We start from the raw sequence: 23833 nt of genomic DNA, 5'->3' as shown, positions 1-23833 counted from the left end.
GTGACATTTAACAGAAAATATCTGAGCTCCACTCACCTCTCTTTCCCATCAGAGAAATGAATAATGTAAGGTAAAACCACATCCCTGTGTTGATCACATGCACAAACTAATACAACAGGCGAAATAAATATTTAGGTTCCTACACTTTCGTGAAATGATGCTACCATAACATATATCATTAATTATATGGAGAGTAAAACTTGTGATATGTAATTCTTAAACATTACCTCTTCTCTAAATGTGATTTATGCCTTAGTTACCAGACACACTTTCATTAGTTATGTTGTATTATCTTATTGTTTTAATTGAGAGTTCACTAGAAGTAGAGTTTACATGTTTGCCATAATTCACTGTATAAAACAAATGACTACTCTGGGTTGCTAAAATTAGATTTTTGTCATCCTCAAAGCAGGAAGAATTGTTTGTGTTGTCCTGCAGTAGAAATACAGGGTATGGAAACTCCCCAGTGACCGTCTCTGTATATTTTCCAACTTGGATGTTTACCTCCAGTGAGTGGACAGTTGGTGTGACAGCTTACTGCTTCCTATTGGTATTTTTCTCATTTATATGTAGTAACAAGCAATTCCTTCTCTGTCAGTTTGTATGAAAAGACCGAGAAAGTAAACAAAGTGAACAAAAGAGGATTTCCCACTGTGCGATTAGAGACTGAAATCTCTCAAATGACAGAGGTCACGAGCCCCAAAACATGTTTTTTTATGGTCTGGTCTTGAAAGACTCCCACTCAAGACACCACCCTCTCAAGCAGCCACTGTTCGCATACACTGAGTGGCCCCAGGGTGCAGCCGAAGAGAGGCTTTTTAGTAAGGAGGGGTTGCCACCAGTGCTTACGGATGAGGAGGGGGGTGGGGATGTGTGACAGATGAAGGGAGGAGGGAGGGGGGAGGAGCCAGCTGCGTTTCAGTTGAGATACACTCCTTAGGGTGAGGATCAGTCTCAGTGGAATGATGCTAGAGAAAAGGGTGGGAGGGATAAGGGGAGCAAAAGGCAAAGGAGGCAGGAGAAAGGCAGCAAGAGAAAGAGGGATAGACAGAGTGTAATGAGAGGGATAAAGCCAGAGGAGAAGATCAAAGAGGAGAAGAAAGAGAACCATCTGCAAGTGAATGATCAGACTCAGCAGCAAAAGGAGATGGTGGCAGTAAGGAGTGAGGGGTAATATAGTGAAAGTCAAAAGTGGTACAGTTGGAGAAAGAACGAAGCAAACAGCACAAAACAGAGCATATCCAACCCACCAGCTCCTCTATGTTTGAGTCTGAGTGTGTATGTGTGTGTGTTGCAGGCGGCTTAACACTCTGAACAAGTGTGCCTCCATGAAACTGGATGTCAGCCATCCCAAGAAGAAAGTAAGACAACTATTTTTTAATTGCAAACACCTTTTTTTTTTCCCTATATCGCTGTAAATGTGTGCAGTTGATCGTTTTTACTTGTCATAGTATACAACATATTGTGACTTGGCAAGGCATATATTGTTTTAATCAACTGATCGACTTTGTTATAGGTAAGGTGAATTCTAGTGTGTTGATTTTCGGCTAGTCTCTGTTAAATATCACTCTACTCTAGCAGTTAAAGAATGAAAACGTGTCATTCTCTGCCGACCCATAGAATAGATTTGTGCACATCACTGAAATGTAAAGTCTTGGCATATGGTCATGAACAGTATGACTGGAGCAGATGAAATAAAACCTTGACATGCAAGTGCACTTAGAGTCAGGTGATTGACAGCTGTAATAACCAGTCAGAGTCCATCAGTTGAACAAGGGTAGATGGCTCGGGCGGTCGGCCAGCAGGTGGACATCATGTCCTCACATATACTGTACAGACCTTGATCCACATTGCATCAATAATTAATTTCATAGCTCTCATAACCACTGGCTTCGCTTTTATTGAGGATGAGGATGTCACATTGTGCTGCTCATCTTTATATACTGTACAATCTACGGTTTTAACAGATTTTTCCTCTAAATGAATGAATAGTAATACAGTGTGGTCTTCAGCTCCAGTAACAACACACCTTTAGTTCTTAGAAAACAAAACAACCAATTACAGGGAGTAAATCTAGCACGTCACACGCTTTGTTTTGTAATGCTTTTCCAATACTTAATATCCCATTTATTTTCCTCAGGGCGATGATTCTGATGAAGATGACCCACTGGCTATCAGTAAAAGGTGGACCTTCGAGTGGAGCAGCCGGCGCTGGTCCCGCCTGCAAGATTTCCTGTTGGACGGCACCAATGAAAGTAGCCCAACGGGACAAGGGGAGGGGCTGCATAGCACAGTGAGCAGCGAGAGTGTTCTGACAGACCTGAGTGAGCAAGAGATCACAGAAATCTCCTCGGTCCACAGCGAGGATTCTGCCTCCGCCATGCCTGATTCCATATCTATGGCATCCCTCTCGGCGTCTTACCAACCGCCCAGGGATCTTCCACACTACAACTCCCTGCCGATCAAGAGCAGCCGCCACGGGCAAGGAGGTCGAAGTAAAGCCAAAGAGTTTTTGCGGAGAATGGAAATAATGCGCACTTGGGGGCCCTCGACCAGGCGGAAAAGCTCAAATCGTCGCCCGCCGCTGGTCATCAGTGGACCAGTGTTACAGGGGGAGGAGCCTCATGCACTGCAGATGCTCCAGTGTACTCCCATCAGCCAATTAGAGAACAGTCCTAAACACAACCACCAAACTGATGATAGCACTCTGTCGGCCACTCCTGACTGTAAAAACACGTCCACAGTGATTGTGAGTCCCAGCATTGAGACTGTGACGCCCACTGTGAAGGAGCCTGTCGGTCCAAAACCTCGCACTGCCAGCAAAAGAAGCAGTATGTATTTAGAGGACATGGAGCTGCCTTCACAGGGTAAGAGGACTGAAGGGCAGAGTCAGTTTGGTAGAAACCAGTTCCACTCTTATGAAAACCTCCTCATCCACATCCCCAAAGACCATAAACCAGGCACCTTTCCAAAAGCTCTGTCCATAGAGAGCCTCGCTCCGTCCCCTGGTGACGGAAACGAGGCGTCCCAGACAGACACCCAGAATCGTTCACCCAACAGCGGCCTGGGTGAACCCTGGTCTGTCAAACCCCTATCCAAACCCCCGTGTCCTGGAGCGCCGCGGGGCAGCAGGGTCAGCGTTTACGACAATGTGCCTGGCTCCCACCTGTACGCCAGCACCGGAGACCTGCTGGACCTGGAGAAGGAGGACAACCTGTTCCCTCACCTGGATGACATCATCCAGCACGTCAGCGGTTTACAGCAGATTGTGGACCACTGGAGCCGGAGCGTACTACCTGAGGGGGACACTGAGGGGGAGGAAGAAGGGGAAGGCAGGACCACCCCCAGTGAAGGCGACAGAGATGGGGTCTCGCTGAATGACACTGATTCTACAGGGACTAGTCGGGAGAGGCGAGATTCTGGAGTCGGAGCTTCTCTGACAAGACCACGGTGAGTATCTGAAACACAGTCAGATTATGCAGGTAAAAATTAAAACAAAGATGGACTCACCCTAAACAGAGCAGACAAATAACCTGGAGTGATGAACAAAACTAAAATGCTTCTATAACTGTTTGCCATGTATTTAGAGATTTCAGAAATGAACCATTTCATGCATGAATTACAAGAACCTTAGTCAAGATTTTTTTTCCTGATTGTTTTTATTTCTCTTTAGGCATGAAAAAATAATGCAGTTGAAATTTTTTAAATGAACTTATTTTTCATGGAGAAAATGTCCACTCAGCTGGACACCATGTGTTTAATTTTTGAAGCAAAGAAACATTAAAACCCATTATCAGAAAGTGATATACAGCTATAAAATAAAAACATTTGTAATGGAGCTAATCTGATGTTTTCTCATATTTTATCATACTCTAATACTAGTTGTTACTCACTTCATGGAGATAATGTGCAAAACAAAAACCAAAATGATAATAATAACAATTAGCAACTGATTTACACTAAAACGTGTTACTCCAGATCAGGTTTATCAAGAGCAGAAAAGTTACAGTAATGGTATGAATTGCAGAGTATGGGATGATGCATGAGTGTCCACTGTGTTGGCTAAAACAACAAAACCTGTGAATATAAAAGAGAACAGCTGTAGTATAGCTGTCCACTGTAGTGACCACTGTGCATGAAAGGGTTAATATGTGTGGCAGATTTTTAAAGACTCTAAACTATTCAACTCCAGTAAAGGTACTGAATCTGCAGTGAAATCATACAAAAGCAAGAATACTTGTGTAATTAACCATTCAAGAACTGTACTTGTGACTTTAAATTTACATTTTTGTGCATTTTTCAGTTGTAGTCAGGTGCCCTGTTGTATTAAATTATTGATTACCATAATTTATTATTTAGCTCAACATCTATCAGGTCTGAGTTCAAATAAAGGTAACTGAACTACACTGGTAATGTCTCTAGTTAGTCAACATTCCCCAACCCTCAAGATTTATACAATTTGCTACCAATATCTGAAAACTGGTGTTAACATATAATCAAGGATGTTTTTTTTTTATTTTATTTTACACTTATCTACACATACAAATAATGAAGTTGTCACCTTTGTTTGACTTGATGTTGAATTATTCCCTTAAATGTGAACAAGGACTTTCTGAATGTTTAACTTCAGCCAGTGATTCTGATTCTGATTATATATAAATATATATATATATATATAATTTATTTATTTTGCACACAACAACAAATCAAACATTAGGACAAGCAAAGAAACAGATTGTGCAGGTGAGATTAGAAAACCCCTCATTACAGCATTAGCATAAAGAAAGACAATAGAAATAAAACAATAATATTCTACGTGCAACAAAAATATAAACATAGAATAAAAGAAAGAAAAAAATTGGTCTTTTATGCACATTTTTCTTTTTTACTGCTGTTCACCATTTGATTAAGTGACTTTCTTTGTTTTTGTCTACGCTAAAAATCTACTTCAATACAACAATGAGTGTAACTGCTGGAATTTGTTACTACCATCTCACACATATACAACAAATATGACCAAAATTGTGTGACAAAGGCCTAGGTTAAGCTAAATAAATCAAAATTACACTTTAAAACAGCACCAGAAGTTGGTAACAGATATTGAAGGAAATTTGTTTGTCTAATTTTTTACTGTCGTTGTCGTCCCAGTCTACGATGGCCCAGCTTCAGGACCTCTGATCATCTCAACCAGCCCACGTCTTCCCTCCACATCAGTAGCCAATCAGCAGGCCAGCTCAGTCTGCTGCAGAAGTTCTCTTTGCTCCGTCTCACCGCCATCATGGAGAAATACTCTATGTCTAATAAACATGGCTGGACATGGTAGGTATACAAACAGTTACACACAAATCAACTGTGAAACCCCTTTGTATAGATTGTATTGTATACAGTATGTCTGATATCTCATACAGTGTGAATATTTACTCATATTTCATACAATACCATCATAACCTTTATTATATTTTCGAGTATGTGAAGTGGAGTCCTTATTTATAATATAGCAAAGAATATGTGTCCAAATATTTGTTAATTAAAACAATAAAAAGGCACTTTAGTAGGCAATAAAACAAGCTACTTGAATAAACAGTGATGATAAAAACACTAATTCAGTTCAGTAAAGCAATAAAACCATTAGCAATAATCAAAGAAATTAAAATATAAAGCGAATGAATCAGTATAAACAAGAGCAGCTGAAAGTAAAATGTGAGGAGATTAAAAATTTAAGTTACCCTAAGGATAAAATATAAATCAGACTTCAGCATTTTCTGCCTGGTATTCTAGGCTGCAGGTGCGCAATGAACAAGACTATTTTTTGATTTTCCAGTATTAGTGAAAACATTCTGCACCTGCAACATAAACAAACCATGTGAGCATATCCTATAGGGACGCACATTCAAAGACAACAACAAAGGGATGTAAGGGATGAAAAGGTGCTTTAGAAGTCATTTAAACAAAGTGTCTATCATGTCGCACAGAGACCAATCCAACCTTAGCAACACATCACAGCAATGTGAATTGAAGTTATTCCCAGTAAGAACTCACAGTGGTGAGAGATGAACGCTGTCAAAGGTCATAATAATCACAGCGTAAGCATGTGCTGTATGTGTAAAATGTCGCCATAATCTGAAACTGATAATAAGGTATCTTGAAAAAGGTTGGAAAAACATGTATTATTCATACATTTTACAAATCGCTTAATTCTTGAGAGGGTAACAGGGGTGATGGAAGTTATTTGAGTGAAGTCAGGGTATACTCTGGATATATCGCTAGTTCATTGAAAGCTGACATTCAGACGAACAACCATTGATGTTTTATTAATTAAAAAAAGATGAAGAAAAATACATTTACCTGGTCACCAGCTCAGTTACATGACATTTGTCTCTATCAATAGATGTACCATTTTAGTTGAGGTGAAGAGCTGATTTTTAGCTCTAGAAAGGAGCTTTAGTTTTATCTGGTTTAACTTTTCAAACTAATTCATGTGAATAAAAAAGTGAAACTTTCTTTACTTATGTAGCACCTTTTAAAACACAGCTTTAAAAGTATTTTATATCAACATCAGTACAGAAGTAAAATCAATGAATTCATAAATACCAAAAAACAGAGCACATACAAAATAATTAATCATACGTACAAATACAGCGCACAACACAAAGAGTAACATGTTACATATTTTACAACATTTGGTATCAGACAGACTTGAAAAACTCACTTAAACTCCTGGACTAGACCTTAATATTTTCATTTCTTGTGCCATAAAGTGAAGATATGTGTTAAACATGTACAACAAAGACATTTTTTATGAGATAAATTCATGAATCACATGCAAGGAACCATGTTTACGTGTGTTTGCTTAGCTTTTCAACTGACATTTGTTTTTATATAGTTTCAAGTTTATTTGTCATGTGCGCTCAGGTACAAGTACCATGGCAATGAAACACAGTTTGCCCTGGCTCTCTCTCCGCCCAATATTAAAACATAAACAACAACCAAATAACAATAACAATCACAGAAAAACTAAAAAATACTTAACAATAAATAGCACTAGCCCTCCTATTGTAAAATAAAAACACTAAATAAATAAATACAATTATAAAAACTGAAAGTCAGGCTGCAGGTTCTCAGCTACCTCCTTCTAGCTGAGCTGCTGTTCAGCAGCCGTGTAGCCTGAGGAAAAAAACTGTTTTTGAAGCGAGTAGTCTGGGTTTTGATACTTTGTAAATATTTCCCTGACGGTAGATAATGAAAGAATCTGTGTGCGGGATGACTTGTGTCCTGTATGATGCCTAGTGCCTTTTTCCTGCTGCGTTTTGTGTAGATGTCCTGTAGCGATAGTAGTGATAGTGCTCCAATGATTTTTGATGCCGATTTGACTGTTCTGATCAGGAGTGTGTGGTCGTGTAATGTAATGTTCCCAAACCATACCAGTATACTGCCAGTCAGAAGGCTCTCTATTGTGCTGCGATAGAAATTGATGAGTGTTTTTGTTGACGAAACATATGTATATATATGTATTTTTATGTATATTAGGTCATCAAAGGTGTTAGTGTGAGTAGAAAAGCTGGAGTTCCTTCGCCGGCACCAACACAACCGGTTGCCATGAGTCAACATCACAAGCACATATTTGTTTTGTTATTCATTAACAACCAGTCCTGTTCGTCTTTATTATCCCCAAGAGGGAAATTCTGTTGACCGGCGTCCACATGGAATTCCAGATAATGAAAGCATAGACAGCTCTTTATTCCAAACACTTCTCTAATTGTTTTCTGTCTATCGCTCCCAGGTCTGTGCCGAAGTTTATGAAGCGCATGAAGGTGCCGGACTACAAAGAGAAGAGTGTGTTTGGTGTTCCCCTCATCGTCCATGTCCAGCGCTGTGGTTTTCCACTCCCTCTGTGTTTACAGCAGGCCCTTAGCCACCTCAAAACACACTGTCTGGACCAGGTTAGAGACACAAACAGCTTTTACAAGAGTGACTTTAGACAGAACTGGACCTGTGTTTGTAGGCATTAAAGAGAACTATATATCCCTTTGGTGTGTTCATTATCCACAGTACAAATAGCTGACATGTGGTGAGGAAGGGTCTGTTTCATGTCCCAGTCACATGTCTGTTGTTCTTTTTACAGGTGGGATTGTTCCGCAAGTCGGGTGTGAAGTCTCGTATTCAGGCTCTGAGGCAGCAGTGTGAGCTATCTCCTGACTTTGTGAGCTACGAGGACCAGTCGGCGTACGATGTGGCCGACATGGTCAAACAGTTCTTCAGAGACTTACCTGAACCTCTGCTCACCAGCAAACTGGGGGAAACCTTCCTGCATATTTACCAGTGTAAGTCATGTAAATACACTGTGAACCATTAAGTTGGAATGTAATATTTTTACCTCTTCTTATGAAATGATTGTAACGATGTGATTTATTCTTGATAGATAAAGTGTAATTGGGACTCAATATGTAATTCATACACCAGGTTAAAGGTGATTACTGATGTGTATGATTAGGAATAAAAAGAGGAATGTGTCTGAAAACAAAATTATTCCAGCTTTGTAGAAAATTGTGTACTTGGTTAGTCATAATATACGAGTGAAGAAATGTTGGAAAAATATGTGAGAAAAGGCCTCAAAATGGCTTTTAATGTGCATTACCTATGCCCTGGCCACACTAAAATAAAATAAAGATAAGATAAGATATTCCTTTATTTGTCTCACAAGGGGAAATTCCAAATTTACAGCAGCAAGAGTGGAGTACAAACAAAGTGCACAAGAGCAAAAAAAGCCCCAAAAAAAAAAAAAAAGAAAGAAGCTATAAATACCATTTACAGCTGTGCACACTAACACAGATGTTTTTACCAATAGATATTTTTTTCCTTTAAAAAAAAAAAAAAGTCTACATGACCTTCATTTTACATAGTATCTCTACACAGAACACAAAAACATCAAACTGGTACAAACGCTTGGACCAATAATTGTTTCAGAGGCTTTAATGTATCATGACGGTGAGCAGCAATGACAAGTTTGGTTATAAACTTAAATTACCTTAAGTGTTGGTTCAGGTTGCTGAAGTATATTTTATACATAATGTAGATTTGCTTGTAACATTGGTCCAGTCTAGTCTGGCCAGCCATCTGTCTTTCTAAATGAGAAATCCATATAGAATCGCAGGGCTTGAATCCAAATATGAAGGCGGGACTAACAGGTATAGAGTAGACCAATCACAGATAAGACAGACGTGACGCTTTTGTCAGAGAAACTTAAGAATACAGGGTGTAATCTGTAATTCAATCCTTATTTTTGAATCAAACAACCCACAACAGTTGTAAATAGATTTGCGGACTTGGAACTGACTTTGACGCTCGACAAAAAGAAGTATGACGCATTGCGAAACACCCACCCCTCAGACTTGTGACTGGTCTGGTATAAAATAGATGTGGCATATTTCACAGCGACTGGCCCAGTTCCAGACTGTTTTCTCAGTACTGGCCAGGCTAGGTCCAGTCTGTCTCCCAAAGGTATTGATGCTGACCTTGGTCTACTGCAGGTCTTACACTGATTTAAACACCTGGATTTGATGTTTCAGGTGCAGCTTCATTACTTGTTTATTGCAAAAGTAGACATTCACAAAATGGGATGTGGTGCTATCTAATCTCTCTTTTCCCTGTCCACATGGGTGCACATTTTTAAGAATTTCAACCTAAAACACATTTTTTTATCTCACCAGGTTGGCCCCACTTAGATGGGGGATATCTTTTTCAAGGGAAACCTGGCCAAGACAGTAGTGATACAGCCATATAAAAACAGTTTACAATAATAAAAGCATTTGTAAACACAGAAAAAACATAAACAAGAAAAGCACTCGGAGAATGCAGACCTCTGCCAAGGCAGCTCAGTCGCCCCTTGCCCCCTGATCACCACCAAAATGTAGTCATTTGTTCCTTGTGCCAGTATCAACATATCCTGAAAATTTCATCAATATCCATCCATAACTTTTTGAGTTATCTTGCTTACAGACAGACAAACCCAGATGAAAACATAACCTCCTTGGTGGAGGTAATTAGTCAAAACATTTACAGATTTCATTCCAGAGATTTAACGCTCTCTTTAAAATCAGTCAAAGGAATCAGTGTTTGTAGATGGAGCTCAGACTGAAGCTTATTCCAGGCATCAGGAGTGGAAAACCAAAAAGATTTCTTTCTTAATTCAATCCTTATCTTTGGAGCAAAACATTTTTAAAGTGTTCGTTGAGCAGAAATTATAACTTCCATGATTCCACTTTAACAGTGAACACAAATAAGAAAGAAGTCTTCCCAAATTTGGTTTTTACATGTGCATAAGGGACACATATGTCGAGAAAAGTATACATTTTGCTAATTATCTGTATTAGTGTGGACACAGCGATGATCTACAGATGGAAATATACTGTTTTACAACCAATTTTAAATTTTCTGTTTTACATACAAATTTCAGAAATTCAGTTGCAGCTTTGAGACTGTTTTCTCAAAAAAAAAAATAGAACCACAAATACATGATTTATTGGTTGATTCCGGCATTGATATCTGTGTAATTCGAAAGTGGAAAAGATATTTTAAATAATAGACAGTTGCTTGTTACCCCTCACTTATAACACAAGCTATTTGCCAACTATAGAAACTATAATACAATAGCTTAGAAATATATGTCAGGACAGGGACTTATTCTGCTGAGTAAACAGCCAACACTCTTATTTTTCAGCTGTAGTCTATATAAGACATATTTATTATCTTTCTGAGTCTGTTTTCATTCCATAGTGGTATATTTAACTAAGAAAGTAAAGGTGGGTTCATGTATGTAGGATAAATATGTATGCAAAGATTATGCAGCAAGATCATAAAGGTGAAATGCTAATGTGCTGAGGAGTTTAATTTATGGAAATATAATTCTTTGATGTTTCATGCCTTTATGCTTCTTCTTTTCTTCTCTTTTTCTATAGATGTCCCAAAGGAGCAGAGGTTGCAGGCTGTCAGAGCAGCCATTTTGCTGATGCCAGATGAAAACAGGGAGGTGCTGCAGACGTTGCTGTGCTTCTTACGTGACGTCACTTCCTTGGTGGAGGAGAACCAGATGACCCCGATGAACTTGGCTGTTTGCCTGGGACCCTCGCTCTTCCACCTCAGTTTGCTGAAGAATGAAACGTTGTCGCCGAGGTGATGAACGCACTAATGCTCACAGGAAAGCAATGATTAAAGTGCACCTATTACAAACAATGGGCTCCACTCCAAAAGCCTTGATTAATGAAGCATGTGCTTGATTTATCACACAGCAGCATAAAGGTATAATTCTTTAAGCATGAAGTGTTTCTAATACCTTATGTTGTTTTATACTTGTAGTAATTGTTTTACACTTGTGATCAGCACTTTTACTCATATTAGCATTGGCATTTTTCTTACATTTACTTCTAGTTTTATGGTCTCAAGCTTCTCCGATGCTGTTTATATTTTAATAGTGGTTGCCTGCAGATCAGTTAAAATACAGCCCACGTGTATGTGTATAGACTTCTTAATCTCAACAATCAATGAGTTCATTTTCTCGAACCACCGTCTAAGCACTCACATGATCAATACATGTCTCAAAGGTCAATCCAGAGGAAGTACACCACCGGCCGTCCTGATCAGAAAGACCTGAACGAGAACCTGGCTGCCACTCAGGGTCTGGCTCACATGATCACTGAGTGTCAACGTCTGTTTCAGGTCAGGGTTTTGCTTTCACAGCTGACTGCATGTGGTTGTTTTTATTTATCTACACACAGACAATTAGTTGACGGGTGTTTTCAGGTCTGTTTTTAAGAGTGAAAGTGAAAAGTCTGACAGATTTTGCACAATAGAACAGATCACACTGAGTATGTATCAGAATACAAAAACGGCAGATAAAAATAGCGTACAATGTGAAGCAGAGTGATGTTTCCCCTGCTAAGCTGTTATTTTCCAAGCACACAATATAATTGCGTTTAATGAGCTCATTTCTAAAACTCGACAGTATATCATCATTACCTTGAGTCTGTCAGTGTTTATGCACTGCAGCTGTCAGTGAGAACCTGCTGCCTTCATTTCTGTTCACTTTTGGGACTAATGTGGTTTGAAAAGTTTTCATAAGAGCAATTTTCTTAATTGAATCCACTGAGGATACTGTGTTTTTTCTAAAAGAAGGTTTTGGCAGGAGTCATTACTGGCCTTGAAAGCTACATTCTAATTTTGTACTAAAAACACTTGTGAAAGTCAGTACCTTCTTTTCATTTTATTATTCAATAAGCGAAAACATGAAGCTTCCAGTAGCAAATGGACAACCCTAGAATGTCTGACTGAGATTTATTTGTATGTTTTCAGATTTAGCCTTGGTAGTTTTTAGTCTGAAACTGATGTGATGTGACTCACGTTCTCAGATCCCGGAGGAGATGGTGACCCAGTCGCGTAACTCCTACATGGAAGCTGAGCTGATGGTGCCTCCGCTGGATGAACTATGCAAGACTCATGAGGAGGAGGGGGAGGAGGAAGAGGAAGATGAGGATGAGGAAGGATCCTATCATGCGCACCTAGAAAGTCTGGTGCAGAACCTACTGAAAGAAGCCAAAGATAAGAGCAAAGGCTGGGTGTCGCGCTCAACTACTGACCACACTGAACTGGCTTTTAAAAAGGTGAACACCTATCGGTTCTCTTTGAGTTTCTGAAATTTTAGGGACTCTATAAATATAAATACCACAGTTTTTGTTAGTTTTAATTTTTATTTAGTCAGTTTGATTTTGTTTCAGTAGTTTTGCAACTGCACAAGTAGTTTAGTTCAGTTTCTATTTTGTGGAACTGTGTTGTTTAATTTTGTTTTTTTAGGTAAAATAAGTAGGCCATTACAAATCATTGTTTATTAAAAGATGAAAGAATTCAGACAAAACAAAGCTCATCTTACCTGCAGTCGTATTTCACTTTACTTTCTTTTTACATTGTTTATTTTCAGTGAACCAAATTGTTTTTCACTGAAAGTTTTAGTTTTAGTCTCAGTTTTCCTTCATCTTTAATTGTCCTGCTACATACAGTAACAGTAACTTGTTTATCACATACTTTGCACTATTGCTAAATTGTTAGCGTCACAAAAAGCACATCTCAGATGGAGTCATAGCTTTTTAAATCAAGTGTTGAGCTTTAAAATTTGTCAGTGAAAAAGAGATGTTAGAAGCCTATGAATTGTATTTCTAAATTTTCCACAATATTTCTCCAATATTTTACATATTTACAGCCTGGGCAAAAACAAAAAAAGTCTTAAACACAATATTTCTTTCAATCCCTTTTAGCTTTGATTACACGACAAATTCACCGTGGCCTTATTTATACCATGTAATGCTTATGCTGTTTCACAACCAATGCCAAGGAATTTATTTCCATCCAGAGTTGGATGAATTTTTTGTTAAGATCTTGTATTGATGATCAGATAATTGGACCGTTGTGTAAAGTCTTCTCCTGCACATTCCAGAGATTCTCAATAGGATTCAGGACACATGGATTGGACTCTACGGAGGCCAATCCATGTGTGAAAATGACGTCTTATGCTTCATGAACCACTCTTTCACAATTTGAGCCTAATGACACTTAGCGTTGTCCAGTGTTTATGCTCTCCAGTGAACTGATTTTTTTAAGAAATGAGAAGCTACTCATTGCATCAGCTGGGGTCAAAGAACAAACATTTGAAGAAATATATGATCCCTGCAGTACATATCCATAGAAAGTCTGCATCTAGATTAATAAATCTGTGGGCTTTTTTTTTATCCAGGCTATGTATGTAACTCCATTACATGTAATTTGACTAAAGAAGACAAAAATGTGTTTAGGTCTGCGTCTAACAGCCTTTATGTCTGTGTATCAGGTGGGAGATGGTAACCCTCTGAGGCGGTGGCGAGTTTACGTGGAGGTGCCAGCAGCTCCCGGTGAGGTGCTGCAGCGACTCCTAAAAGAGCGCCCCCTGTGGCAGACTGAACTGCATCAGGAGAAGGTGCTGGAGACGCTGGACAAACAGACAGATGTGTACCAGTACTCCTGCCGCAACATGGTGCCTCAGTCCAGCTGTGACTATGTGGTACTAAGGTCAGACCTGCAGAATTCTTTCACCATTTATTGATCTTTATGTTAGGACTACCTTAGGTATAATCCATATTCTTTGAAATGACTCTTGTCAGGCTCATGTGTTTCCTGTTTGGTGTGTCATTCCTCAGATCGTGGCGTACAGACCTGTGTAAAGGCTCCTGTGCTCTGGTGTGTGCGTCTGTCGAACATGAGGACAGCCCTCGCATGGGAGCGGTGAGGGGGGTCGTACTGGAGTCCCAGTACCTCTTAGAGCCCTGTGGAACAGGAAGGACTAGGATGACACATATCTGCAGGGTGGATCTAAGGTAAAGAGCTTTTCAAGCATCCTCTTAGTCAAGGTTCAAGTTCAAGGTGACGTTATTGATACCTGTAGGTAGATTTGTTCTGCAGTTTGGAGAGGGCATGTCAAACGTTAAACACAAAAAACATTAAAACCACAGAACACATACAGGGGACAGAATAAAAACAGCACAGACAAAAGACATGGACTCCCAGCAGCTCACTGATCATGGTTAAAACAGACAAAAAATTAAATAGATAAAAAACAGACTAAAATAAATAAACGTCATCAGATATCCTGAGCATTGTAAAGAGGAGTTGATAATATTATTTATCTTGTTGTTGGTGTGTTTTTTGTTTGTTTTTTCTCTTTTTTGTGTTTAATAGGTTTGTAGGTCTGTTGTATAATTTGTTTTTGGGTTTTTTGTTGTTTTTTTGTATTGTGTCTGTGTGGTTCCTTATGTCTAAGTTCATGTTTATGTAAATGTACAATTTAAAATAATTTAAAAAAAAAAAAGTCATCAGATATCACTAAAAATGCCAATATAAAACCTGTTAAAAGCATGATAAAACATAAAAACATGATATAATGATATAATACAAGGGACAGTAAATAAATACATGATAAATAAGTTTTATCAGTGCAAACATTAATATGTGCCATTCACTTTCTGCGTTTCAGGGGAAGATCTCCAGAATGGTACAATAAGGCCTTTGGTCACCTGTGTGTAAACGAAGTCCAGAGGATCCGCTCTTCTTTTCAAACCCTCGACCAGATGAACACAGAGGCAAAACTGTGATCCCCCAAAGCATAACCTTAATCTTGGATGACGCTGCCGGAACACCTGGGCCTGACAGACAGAATCCAGGGCCCAAACTGTCCCAGCACCGGACCTTTAAACCCAGTCCTGGATCTAGACGTCTCATCACGCTGCTGAGCCACACTGAGCTTTGCTGTATCGTACTGTACTGACCTACAGTCATTTACACACAGACGAGGAAAGAAGCTTTTTTATTTAAAAACAACACAATTTTAATTGCCTTATATTTAATTTTCACATTCATCTTTTCTGTGAAACTTATTTACTTATTAATTTTTAAAGCCATTATTATTATTATTGAACTTACAATTTAAATATTTACCAACTGATTAAATAATTTTGTATTTCTGGAGGTTTAGCACAATTGGCCCTTAAATATACATAAACAATGGTTATAGTATATAGGGAAATTATTTTTGTAATTTATTGCTTCATGTCCATGTCCAGTAACTGTAAAAACATCTTTAAAATACCTGTTTTGTCTGGTCCAGCACCCAGATATTCACTTTACTCAATAAATAAGACAAATTTAAAAAGGAAATTATGATAGAAATCAGCATTTGATATTTTGCATGAAACATTCCTGGAAATACAATTATTGAAAATAAGGGATGACTGTTATCTGTCAGTCACTTAATGATAATCAACAAGGTATTAACATTACATTACACTTTAAGTCATATATCCCATTTCCTTTGATTATTTGAAACGTATTTAATAATGTAGAATAAAGTCATCAAGATACACTGTAATGACAAAAGTATTAAGACACCCAACTATTATTTGTCTAATTTTTAGGACTTCCTATTCCAACTGAATTTATGCACTGCTACAGAGGGATAACCCTCAATGATTTGATGAAAATGTAACATAGTATTCATAATTATCACAATAAAAGCCAAAAGAATATTTCTTTGAAGTTTAAAGGCAAATTTGTCTTCCTGAGTGAAAGTTGACAAACACTTCAGAATATTGAAATATTGAATTTAGAATATAGGATCAAAATGTCAATGTTGAGAAAAATTAAATAAAGCATTTTAAAAGCATAGATATCTGTGTACTCTACACAAAACAAATCCTAAAGATGAAATAAAAACGTTGATTGCACTGATATGTATTGCAATACAAAATTGCATTGTGACATTTGATATTATCATTTTGTAGCCCTGTCCGCTGTTAGCAAGGAAACACCTGAGTTCAACGTGTCCAAAAACTTTTGTCTATATAGGGCGTATCTGAAACAATGAAATTAATAAATGAATCCATAAAAAATTAATCAACAGCAACACTGACGATGCATCTAAATGCCTGTAAATTCCAATATCATACCTTGAGAATCACCTGTAATCTAATGCTACCTGACCTTCCTGAATCACACCTGCTGCCAACACATACTTTCACCTTTATAAAATGCACTTAAATATTATAAAGCCCTCTGAGGATGGAGATGTATAAAAGTCTGTGCTCTAAAGAAATCTGTGTGAACAGAAATGACCGAGACCAGTACAATACTGGTACACGCATTACACACTACATGGAGAAAGTGCATTAGTTCAGGACAAACATGAGGGATTTGATTTACACAAAGGGGAGACACTTATCAGGTCCATGAGTGTGCTTTTAACCCGGTTATGGATACAAAGTGTTAATATCACTGTTAGATTTAGCTCTCAGTCACTATTTTCAGTGTTAATCTTATCTAAATGTTATTTTAAAGTTATTATTATTGTCATTATATCTCTGTATATGGTATCATTGTTGCTTTTTTTTGCAGTCATGTTATACAATGTCTAGGACATGTGACCATTTCACTGCTTCTGGGAAGCATGTTTGAAACTATGTGTGTATGGGTGAGTGCATGGATGTGCCCATGTATCTGCATTTTAGATACAGCCTATGTTGTAAATAAAACGCTCTCTGTGCCAGCGGATCAGACATCATAGCTTATCAGGGTCTTCCTATCATATTGATATGCTGAAATGTGAACTTCACAAACACCATCCTACTAAAGCAATAGTCAACTAAAGCTTGCTCCGCCAGGGCACTGCCTCGGCTTTTTTTTTTTTTTTTTTTTTTTTTTTTAGTTGTAGGCAGCGTTGCTATGGTGTTGCTATGATACAAAATCTCTACAGTGCCACCAAAATCCTGCGTGGATGCTGCGTGCTTGGGAACAGTGTGATGTGTAGGTGTGTCTGGGTGTGTTTGTGTATGTGAAAGAGGGAGTGAATCTGACATGAGCCTGTTTCTGAGTGGGAAGAGGCTCCAAACCTATAGCTGAGTAGCTGAGACCGCTTGGTTATTTCAGACAAAGTGCTAGAAAGCAGAATCATTGTTTCTAAAGAAGAGAATAAAAATGTTTGAAAAAAATACCTAAAACAACTGAACATTGTCTTCTTTTTGTGGGGCTGTTTTTAGTCAGTTCCTATGAAATGATTTCAATAATTCAGTGCATGAAAGCATGAAAATCTCATTAATGTAACATCATCTTTTGGTCTCCCATGTGTTGCTGTTGCCACTGAGAGGTGCTGTTGTCTTACTGAAGTCTGAAGGTCATGAATGAATCCAGAAAGCATGTCATGGAAAATATTTTCAGAGAACTTAGTGAATGAAGAGTCATTCAAGCATCAAGGGGAGGGGGAGGAGGAGTGTGGGGGTGGGACTGTGGGGGGTGATTGCTTCTCCCTGAGGACACTTTTTACTGGCCCCCCTCTGTCCTCTAAAGGGATGCAGGTAGAAAACAAAGCCTTCACAGCTCAGATCAGATCAATACTCAATCACATTTACCTACTTAGCTGTGTCAGATGGGGACTCTCAGAGGACGGTGAAGGTGTTCTAGCTCAGGTGCTGCTCCTTGAAGGTTCCCTATAAGCCACGGAGCCAGTGACAAGGCAGCAGTGATTGAAACATTGCTCTACCTTCTACCTCATTTAACATGTCGGTGATTTTATCTGGAAAGTAGGGCACACCGTTACAGCTTCTGAATGCTAATTATCCTCTGCGCTGTGGGCCTCCACTGCTCCACGGGCTCTGACAAATTGTGAACATCATGTTCCAAGTTCTACAAGGAACAAATGTTTAAAATGGCTCGATTGACAAGGTGAATCAGGTGTAGATACATCCACATTCTCCCATAGGATCATGTGTTTGTATTTTGGGAGAAGGTGCTGAAAGATGGATTTTTAAACTGGGCAGAAAAGGAGTGGTGTTACAGTGTAGTGTCTCTGAAATAGAAATTCAGAGGCCTGTCAGGTGTCTATGACAGAGGCACGTGGTAAAAAGAGGGTGACCTCTTCTGGAATAATCAGGAACTGCATCTCCAGCCTATCCTGAACACCACCTCTGATGCATAAACACAGAGAGCATTTAATATCTGGGAAACATATTGAGAGAACTAAAGCTAAAGACCTGTCTGACATGTAACAGAAGTGAGAAAATTCAGAGATAAACTGAACTTTTAATGATCCAGGTTAAATTATCATCATACTTGTAGTCAGTTCACAGACTCTTGAGCTGAGCAGATGCTTGTTGATGTGATGGATTCAGGTGTGTGTCCCCAACACTCAACCTAATTCCTGCTCTTCTTTTTTTTTGTAATTATCTTTTCTTTTTTTTTTCAGTCAGCATTGTCTTATCAGCATTTTACATCATGTATATCCTCCTGAGACCCAGCAATGCATTTTAGTCCTCTGTAGTGGACAAAAGTGTCACAGCTTTACTTTTAAATAAATTATTAAAAAATGTTCACTGAAAAGGACATTATATGAAAAAACTTGAAAAGCAAATGGAGACCTCCACCAAGGCAGATCAGTCCCCCCCCCCTCCTCAGTCACCACCAAAATTTAATCATTTGTTCCTTGTGCCAGTATCAACATTTCCTGAAAATTTCATGAAAATCCCCTCCATAACTTTTGAGTTATCTTGCTAACCAACCAACCAACCAACCAACAAACAAACCCTGGCAAAAACATAACCTCCTTGGCGGAGGTAACCAGATAGAAAAATATATAAACCAGCCAACCAGCAGTAAACCACATAGAAGCATATATAAACCAGACAGAAACATACGTAAATGAAAAATGTGTCATAAATGGGATTTTCAGTGTTAAATTGAAATGTCCACAGAGTCCACATTCCACAGTGGATGTGGACAATTTTGTGCCAGATACAAGATATTGTTATAAGCTACAGGTGTATCAAATTGGAGGCTAATCGGAGTCATTTTGAATTTTTTTATGAATTTTGGAAAATTGCTCAATGATGAGAGATAGGACAATTGGAGATTTTGGTACCTTGTTGTGACCTTGACCTTTGGCCTACTTGGCCCAAATTTTAATGGGTTGGTCCCAGGGCCTAGGCCTATCTGTGGGTACAATTTGGTAAAGATGGTTGGAATAGTTTTCCTGTAAAGTTGCTAACAAATAAACAAACAAATAAACACACAGGCGGAGGTAAAAATGTCATCGAAATCCATCCATAAGTTTTTGAGTTATCTTGCTAACAGACAGAAGAACAAACAAAAAATCTGCCCCCCCCACCCCCCCATCACCACCAAAATTTTATCATTTGTTCCTTGTGCCAGTATCAATATTTCCTGAAAATTTCATGAAAATCCATCTATAACTTTTTGAGTCATCTTGCTAACAGACAAACAGACAAACAGACAGACAGACAGACAAACCCCGATGAAAACATACCCTCCGCCGTTTCACTTGGCAGAGGTAAAAATTTAAAATGTATCTGTAAAAACTGTTGCATCATTCTGTTTCCAATTTCGGCAATTATTTAATGTAAAATGGCCAAAATGTTTACTAACTGGGCCTCAGGAGAATATAACTTCTATACATGTAAAGAATAATAAACAAAAAAAAAACATACTCATACAGGGAAGTATTGACAGAAACAGTAAAAATATACACAGTAACCTAAAATAGAGTTAAATAGAGGGAAATAAGTATATTTCTCATTCCATTCTTTCCTCCCAGAAACCCTTTCCCCTGTATAGGATGAACATCGAACATTTAAAGTGTGTAGCATGAACCAAGGGTTTACATGGTATATGCACGTTACTCTTATCAAGTAAAACCAGCTCTTAATAGTGTAACAAAATCAGCCCAGTTTTTCCAATAATTGGTGAATTCCTGCTCTTCTTATAAATATTTTGATCATTAGGCTTACTGTAATAAATCACATAACAAAGCCAATGCATTTCATCAAGCATAACAGTCTCCGAATCCCAACATTTTCTGAAAAACCTGATATTTTTCTCAAAGCTGTAGCATCTATGACTCATGAATCCAATCACTGGCTTTCTGCTAGATTATAATTTCCAATTTCCTGTCTAAAAGCAGTGGAGTGATGCGATCCTGTGATACCATGATCTTCACCACGAGAGAGGTGAAGAGATAATAGAAGTCGACTGGAACAATATTACCGTACTGATTCAAGTTATAACTATAGTTTGCGCCTCTGATAATGATGTCATGTTGATCTGCAAACTCCCAGTTATACTTTTGAATTTTCAGTATCACACACTTGTGCAATAACCTACTGAGACCCAGGAAAAAGTTTGGGCTTTTTTTACATTAATAATTGTCCTGATTGGAAACAGCATGATGCAACAGTTGTTTTTGGATAGAATTTGTGACACACCGCCCTCAGCAGTGCTAGTATTTCATGTTAGTTGGTTTCGTTCATTTCCTGTTTTCTTTTGGTGAGGGGTTTTGTTGGTTTGTGTGCACTGTGTCTGTCTTGTCTGTCCTCCCTGATTTCCCTGATTGTCTTCACCTGGGGTTCATTACCTCTCTACTCTTTCTACACCCTCCTCTCCTCATGTCTGCTGTCAGTGCGTCTCTCATGCCATGTCTAGATCTCGCTTGACCTTCTCCTGTTCCTCTGTGCTGCTTGTTACACTTTGTAAGTCTATTGATTCCACATTTGTGAAGATCTTTTTGTTATATTTTTTGATACCTCAGCTGAGAAGATTTGTGTTAATTTTTTGATACCACGTTTGTGAAGATCTTTTTGTTAGAATTTTTGATACCTCGATTGAGAAGATTTTTTGTGTTAAATTTTTGATACCACGTTTGTGAAGACTTTTTTGTTAATTTTTTGATACCATGTTTGTGAAGACTTTTTTGTTAATTTTTTGATACCACGTTTGTGAAGATCTTTTTGTTAACTTTTTGAAATCACGTTTGTGAAGATCTTTTTGTTATATTTTTTGATACCTCAGCTGAGAAGATTTTTGTGTTAAATTTTTGATACCACGTTTGTGAAGACTTTTTTGTTAATTTTCTGATGCCACGTTTGTGAAGATCTTTTTGTTAGAATTTTTGATACCTCGATTGAGAAGACTTTTTTGTTAAATTTTTGATACCATGTTTGTGAAGACTTAATTTTTTGATACCACATTTGTGACGACTTTTTTGTTAATTGTTTGATACCACATTTGTAAAGATCTTTTTGTTAACTTTTTGAAACCATGTTTGTGAAGATCTTTTTGTTAGAATTTTTTATACCTCGATTGAGAAGATTTTTTTTGTGTTAAATTTTTGATTCAACTGTTGTGGAGATAATATTTTTTGTTGTATCAATATTTTGAGTAAATAAGTACTCAAACTAAGTTGCTCTGTGTCAGTCTCATGCATTTGGATCCAAGCCTTTTGTATTCGTAACAGAATTTTTAATTTTTTTTTTATGAAATGTCCTTTGCAGTCGACAGTGTTTTTTGTTTTAAATAGAGCTGTGAAAAATGTATCGCTGGGTCTCAGGAGGATAATATAAATAACTAGAAGCACTCAGAGAACACAGACCTCCGCCAAGGCAGATCAGTGGCCCTGATTTGGATGAAAATTTCAGGAAATGTTGATACTGGCATAAAGAACAAATAATTAAATTTTGGTGGTCATTGGGGGTGGGGGCCACGGGGGCCCACTGATCTGCTTTGGTGGAGGTCTGCGCTCTCCAAGTGCTTTTCCAGAAAAGACAGTGCAGACCTCCACCAAGGCAGATCAGTGGGCCCCCGTGGCCCCCACCCCCAATGACCACCAAAATTTAATAATTTATTCCTTGTGCCAGTATCAACATTTCCTGAAATTTTCATCCAAATCTATCCATAACTTTTTGAGTTATCTTGCAGACAGACAGACAAATGGACAAACCAACGCCAACAAAAACATAACCTCCTTGGCGGACGTAAAGATAGAACACAATACTTAAAGATTGTGTTTCTAATCATCCCCCAACGTTTTGTTTCCACTGATGGACTGTAGATGTTGTTTAATATTTCTGTAATTTATCAGCGCCACATTCACACGTGGGAAGTTTGAGAGAAAGACACAGTGAAACAGATGTAGTTCCTCTGAGACCGCCTAATTCACTGTCTTCTAACAGACAACCATGATAAGGTCAATAATGAATTAATTATCCAATTGATGAATTATTGATGAGACCATGTTGGCAGTTGTATCTGTGTATAACGTCCTTGAATATATGATGTGGTATTGGCAAAATACTACCAAAACCTTTGCAAAATTAATGAAAATCAGCTAGAACCTTCAAAAAGATGGGTATACAGCAAATTATTTTAGTTTAGTTGAGGTTGTTTGACAAAATCTATTGTGCAGAAAACAGGACTTTCACCATTTTTAAGTTTTTCAACAGTGAATATGTTGTTGGAAGAAGTTTTGGTATATCTTAATGCTGTCCTTCAAGTGTCTCCTATCAAAATTCAGGATATAGTTTATTCATACAGATTTCAGGATTCTTGTGGTGGCTGTGGAGCTGGTCAGTCAGTGGGCGTCTGTTCATCATTCTATTAATGATGGATCAGATGCTGCAGATGAATAACCTCAGTGTACAAGTCCTTCAGCTTTGCTAAACTAAATCTGTGTTCCTGGATAGGAAGATGCCATTATTTTTGACCCTGACCTCTGGTGTTGGTCTGGTCAAAGCTGAAGTTCATCCTTGACACAGAACATTTGCTGCACATTCTTTTTAATCTCTCAATTCTCCAGTTTTCTCCCATCTGTCATCTCTTTACTGTCCCTACTTCACAATGCTGGTCTTGGAGCTAAATTATGATTCAGTGCCCAGATCTGATCACATTATTATTATTATTATTATTATTATTATTGTTGTTGTTGTTTGTTTATTTATTTATTTATTTATTTATTTATTTTAAACAATATGGTTAATATCAGGTTCTAGTGTTGAACTAGGTCACATCCATAAAACCAGTGGAGTTATAAGCTATGAGATCATTCCCTCTCATAACAGATTCCCTTTACTGATTCATTTATGTATGTGCATTTGAGCTACTTTATATCATATGAGTGACTTCCTCCACTGCAGAGTTGCAACAATTCTACATTTAAAGTAACATAAAAGTTGTATGAATTCCCATCCGATTGTTCAGACCGAAGTCAAAAGATTACATATCACATATAGAAGTAGACCAGATTAGAAGTGAAAAGATCAGATTCCATCTGATTTGTGCCGTTCACACTGTCATAAAAAAAAACAGATGTGAGTCACATGACTGAAAAGACCAGAGTTAGATCATTTCTGCTTGTGGTGAAATGTAACATACAAATGAATGCAACAGTAAAATAAATACAGACTTCATGTAATAATAAAATACTGAC

General features: G+C 38.0%; 1 protein-coding gene across 4 annotated transcripts in view; it reads left to right on the top strand.

Annotated features, from left to right (window-relative positions):
• The window catches only part of stard13a (StAR related lipid transfer domain containing 13a), a 73068-nt gene extending 55540 nt beyond the window's left edge, over positions 1-17528 (top strand). For all 4 annotated transcript variants that reach the window (XM_030154528.1, XM_030154530.1, XM_030154531.1 and 1 more), the window contains 11 exons: positions 1298-1361; positions 2141-3450; positions 5149-5319; positions 7781-7940; positions 8123-8321; positions 10956-11169; positions 11598-11712; positions 12402-12653; positions 13871-14088; positions 14217-14393; positions 15050-17528. In XM_030154528.1, coding sequence (XP_030010388.1) covers positions 1298-1361; positions 2141-3450; positions 5149-5319; positions 7781-7940; positions 8123-8321; positions 10956-11169; positions 11598-11712; positions 12402-12653; positions 13871-14088; positions 14217-14393; positions 15050-15167 — 2998 coding nt within the window. In that variant the 3' untranslated portion in view covers positions 15168-17528. The remainder of the gene's footprint in view (positions 1-1297; positions 1362-2140; positions 3451-5148; positions 5320-7780; positions 7941-8122; positions 8322-10955; positions 11170-11597; positions 11713-12401; positions 12654-13870; positions 14089-14216; positions 14394-15049) is intronic.
• Positions 17529-23833: the final 6305 nt, after the last annotated feature.

This window comes from Sphaeramia orbicularis, chromosome 14, assembly GCF_902148855.1.
Source record: "Sphaeramia orbicularis chromosome 14, fSphaOr1.1, whole genome shotgun sequence".
Classification (NCBI taxonomy): domain Eukaryota; kingdom Metazoa; phylum Chordata; class Actinopteri; order Kurtiformes; family Apogonidae; genus Sphaeramia; species Sphaeramia orbicularis.
This window is presented reverse-complemented; position numbering and strand designations above follow the sequence as displayed.